Raw genomic sequence first — 8,463 nt, 5'->3', positions numbered from 1 at the left:
ACGTACACCAGAATTCTGGAACGTACGCCAAATTCTCCCATTCCCCTTAATTGTTTAAAGCCCAACAAAGTCTTTGTTTGTCTGTTCATCTGTATGGACGTCTACCCTGTAATGTAATTTATTGCCGTCTTCCCCTGTACTGTATTTCGTTTCCCAAATCCCTGTTTATTCCCCTCCACACAAAATGACTGGCAAACGAACTAAGACACGACCCAGTCTTCCTGAAATGATTGTCCCATTCCCTTGCTTTGTGCCATGAACACTGTTGGACGTTTGGGGTTCAACCCAGGAGCATGAGGGTAGAAGGGATTCCCCCATATTAAGTGTGGAGCTCTATTCATGACAACAGCCGGAAGGACCAAATGATTGAATACCCGGTCAGGCGGCAGAATGGGTGGGGCTGGCAGGGGAATCCTCCAATCCCCCTCCTTATACAGCCTAAAACCCTATTTGTTTTACCTATAGCTGACTGGCACTGTGCTACCTGCTTACCTCCCATACCTATTACCACCCCCAGATCCTTCTCCTGAGGGACACGCTACAAAATTACCCCTTACATCCTGTAATGTCTATTTTTATTATTCTTTCCCATCCCCAACACCTTACACTTGCTCAGGTGAAATTACATCCTCCAATCTTTTGCATCCTCCATCCTCCAATCCAATCCAATTATTTTCCATCCAAGAGTATCAATACTTTCTTGAATCTGATCAGCACCCCCTATGCTATCCACCTTACCTACAAGCTTTGTGTTATCTGCAAATTTGGAAAGCATATTCTTCACCGCAATCTCCAAATCATTGATTTAAATATTGTTTACCCCACTACTTACATCCTACCAGCAAGACATCCTCCCACTCACAGCAACTCTTTACTTTCTACCACTAATCTAAACCAGTTTGCAATCCAATTAGCTCCCTGACTAGCCACTCCACAAGCCCTCACTTTGGCTGACAGCCTCCGATGTGATAGTCCTAATTCCTTAAATGTTAAGGTCAAAAGGTCAACACAGGCCTAATTTCTGAAATAGATCGGGACAAAACCTAAATGCATCACTATATCACAAAAAGTTGTGGACGAGTTACGACAAAACAAGTTGGATGAGTTGAATAGGTGACAAGAACAAGCGGATTGGATTTTGGTTTGGATCGAGCCCATCAGTGGGATACAAAACGTAAACTGTTCCACCTGGCAGAGGTATGTGCTCTACCGAGTGTCATTCTACTTTGTGCTGTTTTTGTCAAGTTGTCACTCGATGAGTGATTTTTCATTTGTTGTTTGTTTTTCTGTTTACAGGATATCTCAAAAAGTTGGGGACGGATCAGGATGAGATTTTATGGACAGGTTGGGTATGTGACAAGGATGAACTGATAAAATTTTGTTGAAGAACTGGATCCAGATCCGGCTACTAGAATTTTTAAGTGATTCTTCACCATGGAGAAATAGGGCCAAAATGATGTATAGCACGATATCTCAAAAAATTGTGGACGGATTCTGATGAAACTTGGTGGACATGTTGGGTGCGTGACAAGGAAGAATCAATTCAATTTTGGTGAAGATCTGGATCTGATCATTTTTTAAAGTGATTCTTCACCATTGAGAGATCGGGCTAAACTAATATATAGCACGATATCTCAAAAAGTTCCAGACGGATTCTGATGAAACTTGGTGGATATGTTGGGTGTGTGACAAGGAAGAATCAATTCAATTTTGGTGAAGATCCAGATTCGGATCCAAATCTGATCATTTTTTTAAAAGTGATTCTTCACCATTGAGAGAGAGAGAGGGCTCAGAAACAATATCTGGCATGATGTTTCAAAAATGTATTGGGCCAGAAATATTCTCGTGGATCTGGCATTACGGGGTGGAGGTATGCGCTCTACTGAGTGCCCTACTCGTTTTTATTGCATTTCCCCTTTTCCTGCCCCTGTTTCTCTTTGACGCCATTAAAGCTCTTAAGTTTCCATCCCTCTTTCCCGTACCCCTCATCGCCCATTTTAAATAAATTCTTCTTGTTATGTTTCCAATCTGCCCGTGGTTGTTCTTTCTTCCATTGGTAGAGCAATGTCCGTATGTAGATTACCCGGGAGGTTTCTAATTCCCCACTAATGCGCTCTCGTGTCAATCTGGCATTGTGCTAGCAGAAAGCTCGGCTGCATTAATCATGATCCAATAAAGATAATAGCATAATTGCCGAGGGCGCGATTCTCCGATAAGGAGATCACGGGTTCTTCGGTAAACGGTGTCAGACGGAGGACCCTAAGTCACATGGTCAAGCTACTGGCGTTCGCGGTCGTTCAGCGACCCGCCGCGGCACGAAGTTTTTCGTCTGCGACGGCCTGCGATTCTCTGTGAGTCCGATGAGAACCAGGGATACCTTCCACCCTCGTAGTACCCCCGTGACTCCGGGTCTGCAACAATATATAGTATATGTTGACCTTGAAAAAATAAACATGTAAATACACTACAGTGTAAATTAAACAAAAACACAAAAGTTTTACCTTTTAAATTTATTCCAAAACAGCGAGGTGGGTGAGGGTAAACATATTATATGCTCGGTAAGAGTTTAAAATTGAAAAAAGCCGACGTTTTGGCGAGTATCCACCCACATTTGTCACGGCAGATGTTAAAGTGAAGAAGAAGCTCGAGCATGGCCACGTGACATCGGCCGTTGGAAAGGCGAGTTGGTCTGTAGACCAATCCGGGCATTACGTCACAATTGTAAGCATTACCCCCTCGTAACTATTATACATATAAAGCTCATTCTAACTACTCACTGATATTAAAGATCGGTATCTTCCGGGTGACGTACAAAGCTGAAATTTTTGCGTGCCGATGGACATCGAAGCCGATACACCAGGAAAAAAAAAAAATTACAAAACCGTTGGAAAGCATCCGTAAATTAAAATATTGTTACGAATTTGGGAATTCGATTGCACACAACATACAGGTTCCTTTAGTCAGCTATGTCGATAAGTGCTTGTTCCCTAGATAGCTCACCTTCCATTGTTTAAATGTTCAGAAATCGATTAGATGCGCTGCGGATCGATTTAATAGTTAGGGAACGAACAATAGAGATGTCCCTCCCCCTCTTCTGCGAAGAGGAAGAAGAACCCTGCCGTCCCGTGACTCATGATGTCAACAACTCCCTCCCACCCGTGGTTGAGCGGTGGATGGATCACGAGGGCATGAGTCACGCCGGGCGTGGGGGGAGGGGGGCGGAGAAGGATAAGGATGAGATCCTTTCTTTGTTCTTGATGAGTAAGCTTTTTTTTTGCTTCGGCAGAGAGGAGTCGTTCAGCAGACCTTCGGGTCCTGTTTGGCTTGGGTTTGGGTTGAGGCCTTCGGAAGCTTTTTGTTTCGGCTGGCTCAGTGAGCTTTGGCTGAGGCCTGGCTCGGGAGGAGGCTTTTTGCTTTGGTGGTTCAGTGAGCTTCGGCTTCTGTTTGGCTCGGGAGAGCTTTTTGCTTCGAAATGCTTTGTTTTTGGAAGGAAGTTGAGCCGGTTGCTCGGCTCGAGCTGCGAATGGTGGCTTCTTCTTCTTCTTGGTTCGTGGAGCTCTTTGTTCTCCATTTTGGTTCCCAGCTTGGTGCGACTCATCGACCTCTTCTTGGAGGTGGTTCCTCGGGGAAGCGACGCATCGATGGGAAGGATCAGCGCCTCGTCTCACCAGCACGTGTTGAGAAGCGCGGGAGGATTCGCGGGAGCTCGGGAAGGATCGCGGCTCACGGCGATTGGATCCATCTCGCTCTCGCTGGAGCCCGGGTCCGAACAACTTGAAGACCACACGAGGTGGAGAGGTTCGAGATAGGTTCTGGGTTTCAGCTCACCTATCCTCCGAGCTGGAGCTCGTTATTAAAGGCCTCTGCCACCATTTCTTGGGTGTGTGTGTCCGTGGGCCCGTCTAATAAGTAGGAAATTGTTAAGTGCTTGGTGTGCTGTAAATGTTTGCATTGCATTTCGTATAGACGGTCGTAGTTCTTTTGTCGTGCTTTTGTTGCTTGTATAATTGCATACGTGTTTTGCCTTGTTTAATTGCATACGTGCTTTATTATAATAAATGTCCTTGTGTGAATGTAAACCTGTTCGTTGCATCTTCTTCCCTTAATTGAGCTGCCATCTTGCACTCGGAATATAGTTGGTAAAGCAATCGGGTCCAATGGGACTGCGCGATAATACCCCGCTCGGTTATCCCAAAAGGAAGCGAGCTGCTTAAGCGGCTCGTTTCCAAGCAGTCCCGTTGAGGTACAATCTCTCGGTAATCTCCCAGCGCGAATAATTCGGTAAATCGAAGATTTGGCGATCGGACCCTGTAGCGTGGGTAGAGTGCGGACAAGGTTGTGGTGTTGTTAAAAACACACCCGTGGCTGGTTTCCGGCGTTGATCCGGAAAGCCGCGACTGGATTGTCCGTTCGGTGGGCGAAGCGACAGCGATTGGTTAGACGCGGTCGTTCGCACGCTGACGGGCGGGAAATCTACAACAATATAAATAAATTAAAAAAATTTAATGAAAATAAATAAATGAAAAAAAACAAATGCAGGCGAGCGACCTGAGATAATGGTGAAGCACGGTTCATTATTCCTCACAATGTGTAAGCATACCCCACTAATCAACCAAGTTCTCGGAAATGTATTTTCAAACTCAGGCTGTTGGCAAGCCTTGTAGTAACACGACTCGTTTCCAAATTTCACGCATTTATCACACAATTACGAGAAATAAAATAAACATTCTTTGTTTTTAAAATGTGCAGAGGGAGAGCATATAATAATGGCCTCGCATTCCTTACACCGTCATGTCAGACTTTTTCCTTCTTGGTGGACATAAACTTTGCTTCTTGATGATCCTCCCGAGAGTGAATAACATCAGGCCAGGTATCACCATTACGCCAGATGATAAGCAGGTGATCAGCTGAGCAGGTGACCAGTCCCCAGCTTCCTAGGTCCAAGAGGGCCTGGTGGAAATAAAATATCCAGCACAGATTTAAGATTCATGAAAGGAAAGCAAAAACAAAGTCGATTTTCAGGAGTGGCTTTTGGTTTGCGAAATCTACAACGCTTCAACGATCAAAGCCTTTGAGAAAAAAAGACGACTCGATTACTCTTCTCCCCACGTCGGTAAACATGTTTCCACATACCTCAACTGCCCCAGAGTGCCCAACCAGATCTCCTTCCAGTTCGAGATTCCAACGATTTGTCACGGGGATTTGTCCAGAAAAGCCTGGTCCTCTCAACAAATTGAAGACCCCTACAAAAGAAACGATTTTAAACTCTCACATAGCTAACTATTCCGAATGTCGCGAAGATTTTGCGAGCAATGTGGAATTCGGGAAATTACCGGCGTATGACAAAAAGGCACTCTGTGCTGTGTAAGGCTGCAGCTTCCACAGATGTGCTGTCCCATCCTCAGAGCTTGACACCAGCAAATCACTGAGAAGCAAGAAAGGTAAGAGTCCTGTGAAGGAGTGCACTTGCAGGGGCACAATCTGCTTCGACATGTTGTTGTGGGAATGCTTTCTAGGGGGTAACCTTGCACAGTATAATGATAGTTGTTTCCTTTGGTGTATGTATTAGCATAAGTGTGAGGGAATGTAATTGTGGCAAGCTGCTGTATTCCTGACCGGCATGCGTGTGTCTAAAAGCGCATTTCCTTTGATGGAACCGTTTTATCCCTCTGTAATCTGTCTTATATGTTTTTTTCTTAAATAATGATTACCCAGGTCATCAGTGCTAGTTTAGATGGAAAAAGTCACCATCATCACCAGACCCACATCAACCACGGCCTTGTCAGCATCACCGATCTCGGTGAGAGGTCAAAGCAGGATGCCCGACACAAAAAAACTTGGCTTGTGGGCCAATACTCTACTGTCGTAGAGTACAAGGAGAGGATGAGGGCCAAGTATGATCAACTTAATGAAGAGGATGAAGGTTTGGAGGAGGAGTGGAAGAAGTATGGAGAGGTGTTTAGGAGAACTGCAGAAGTTTTGTGTGGAAGGACGTTAGGAAAGGGTGCGTCGTTGAGGGATAGAAACCACGTACGGTAGACAGAGGAGGTAGCGAAGGCAGTTGGTGAAAAGGAGGAGGTTTGGAAGAGGCTGAAGAAGATCAAGGATAGAGGGAGGCAGCCAGATGTGGGATTGCTGCACATGTATGGGCGGACGAAGAAAGTAGCAAGGAGAGTTGTAGATAAGGTGGGGAATGATATGGAAGAGTAGGTGTACAACAGGTTGGAAGAGGATGGTGGGAGAAAGATGATTCTATAGATGGGCTTGTGACAGGGATGAGGATAGTAAGGACATGAAGGGGAAGGGGAGTGGGGCAGAGGCGGTGATTAAGGACGGCGGCAGGAGGCTAGTGACAGAAAGGGGCAGTATTGAAGGTGTGGGAAGGATATTTGAAAGAGCTGTTGAACCGGGAAGGAAGCAACGGTGAGCTGGAGCTACCGTGTTATGCAAAGGGGAATGTGGAGTTGGTGTAGATCACAGAGGAGGGAGGTGAGGACGGTATTGAAGAGGATGAAGAAGGGAAGAGCGCCAAGCATTGATGAGGTGTGTACGGAAATGATCATTGCAGCGGGAGAAGTCAGAGGCAGTTGAACGAACAGGCTGTTGAATATATGTTTGAGAGCGGGTTGAATTCCGGAGGATTGGAGGACAGGGTTAATTGTGCCCCGATATGGAAGGGAAAAGGAGATGTTCAAGATCCGGGGAAGTGCAGGGGCATTATGCCACACCAAGCTGACCCACAATCTCTCCAACGACAAGCAGCAAACCAAGTGCCCCACCAAAGGGAATAAAATCCTGGATCATTGCTACAGTACGACTCCCTCTGGGCAGCTCTGATCACACGATGATCCATCCAATATCGTCGTACAGGCAAAAACTAAAAACATCAAAACTGAAGACCAAAACAGTGCAGATATGGACGATAGATGCCAAGGAAAGTCTGTTGGAGTGTTTCGAGTGCACAGACTGGAATACCTTCAGTGCTGCAAGCAACAATCTGGACGAATATTCAGACACTGAAATATCATCCATCAGCTTCTGTGAAACCATATGCATTGTATCGAAAACAATGACCTCGTATTCCAACAATAAGCCTTGCTTTACGAAGGACTTACAACAACTGCTCAAGAAAAAGAACTCTGCATATATTAATGGTGACGGGACGCAATACAAAACTGCCAAGTACGAACTGCGGAAAGCAATCGCCAAGACGAAGGTTAACTACACAAAGAAACCCGAGGAGAAATTCAACGCAAACGACCTCTGCAGCATCTGGCAAGACCTTGAAAGAATCAAAAATTACAAGAAAAAAAAAAAAACGCCCACCCACGATTAGTGACGACCCCACGCTCCCGGACCAGCTCAATGAGTTTCGCAGGAGATTCGACAATTCCCAATGCTGCGCCATGCCAGTGACCGCCACCACCACAATCGTCACCAGCAACCTCTCGACCCCTCTCTTTGCCATTCACCATCCAACTATACGAGGTGAGCACCATCTTCAAAAAGCAAAACACAAGGCAAGCAGCAGGACATGATAATCTCTCCCCCTCGGTGCTAACGACCCGCGCCGCCCAACTCGCCACACATCTTCACAGACATCTTCAACACCTCCCTTCAACAATGCGAAGTTCCAAGATGCTTCAAATACTCAACAATCATACCAATTCCTAAATCTTCCAAAATCTCATGGCTCAACGACTACAGACCTATCGTCCTCATCAGTGGCCATGAAATCATTTCAACGCTTGGTTCTCGGTTACTTGAAATCCAGCATGTCCCACCAGTTTGACCAACTGCAATTTGCTTTACCGAGTGAACAGGTCTGTTGACGACGCAGTGAACTTGGCACGTCACCACACACACCAAATTCATATGTACGCATTCTCTTTGTTGATTTTAGCTCGGCCTTTGACACCATAAACCCCTTCAAATTGTTCGATAAACTCATTGAACTGAACATCAACACTTTTATGTGCCACTGGATTCTGGACTTCCTGCTTGACGGACGTCGGGTTGTCCAGGTAGACAAAATGACATCACACCCCTCGTCTCTCAGCACGGGCGCTCTGCAAGGCTGTGTTCTCTCTCCCTTGCTTCTTTCACTCTTCACCCTCTCTTGATCACTCCGCCACAATCGTTGGACTCATTACAAACGAAAACGAGGAAAACTACGGCCAGGAAGTTTGTGGGGCAATCAAATGGGACTCTGACAACAATCATCTGCTGACCGCCTCAAAAACCAAAGAAATAATATTAGACTTATATGCCTGGCCTAATGGTGAGGGTGGCAAGCTTGGGATCCTCGGGTCCTGAATTCAAATCCTGAAAATACCGTTGAATTAATAGCAGGTGGGGTTGACTCAGCCTGTCATCCTTCCAAGGTCGGCAAAAATTATCAGCTTGCTGGGATGATCGAGTCGTTCGAGTATCCCGCAGCGGAGTGGCAACCCATCCAGGATT

At 45.8% G+C, this 8,463-nt stretch overlaps 1 protein-coding gene across 4 annotated transcripts in view; it reads right to left on the bottom strand.

The window, feature by feature from the left end:
- WDR41 (WD repeat domain 41) overlaps nucleotides 1-8,463 on the bottom strand; it is a 39,069-nt gene that overhangs the window by 10,435 nt on the left and 20,171 nt on the right. For 3 of the 4 annotated variants that reach the window (XR_015061931.1, XM_085896271.1, XM_085896272.1), the window contains exons 10-12: nucleotides 5,334-5,425; nucleotides 5,134-5,243; nucleotides 4,786-4,950 (exon numbers count right to left, since the gene is read on the bottom strand). Coding sequence is in view for 3 of the 4 variants with exons in the window: in XM_085896271.1 (XP_085752397.1) it covers nucleotides 4,795-4,950; nucleotides 5,134-5,243; nucleotides 5,334-5,425 (358 nt within the window). In the remaining variant the exon portion in view is untranslated. Of the gene's footprint in view, nucleotides 1-4,554; nucleotides 4,951-5,133; nucleotides 5,244-5,333; nucleotides 5,426-8,463 lie in introns of those variants that run through there. The other variant, XM_085896270.1, reaches the window with a different exon arrangement.

Source organism: Eptatretus burgeri, chromosome 9, assembly GCF_056783735.1.
Source record: "Eptatretus burgeri isolate ZD-2024b chromosome 9, Ebu_testis_v1, whole genome shotgun sequence".
Taxonomy (NCBI): Eukaryota; Metazoa; Chordata; class Myxini; order Myxiniformes; family Myxinidae; genus Eptatretus; species Eptatretus burgeri.
Note: the sequence above shows the minus strand (reverse complement) of the source record. Positions and strands in the feature narration are given on the sequence as shown.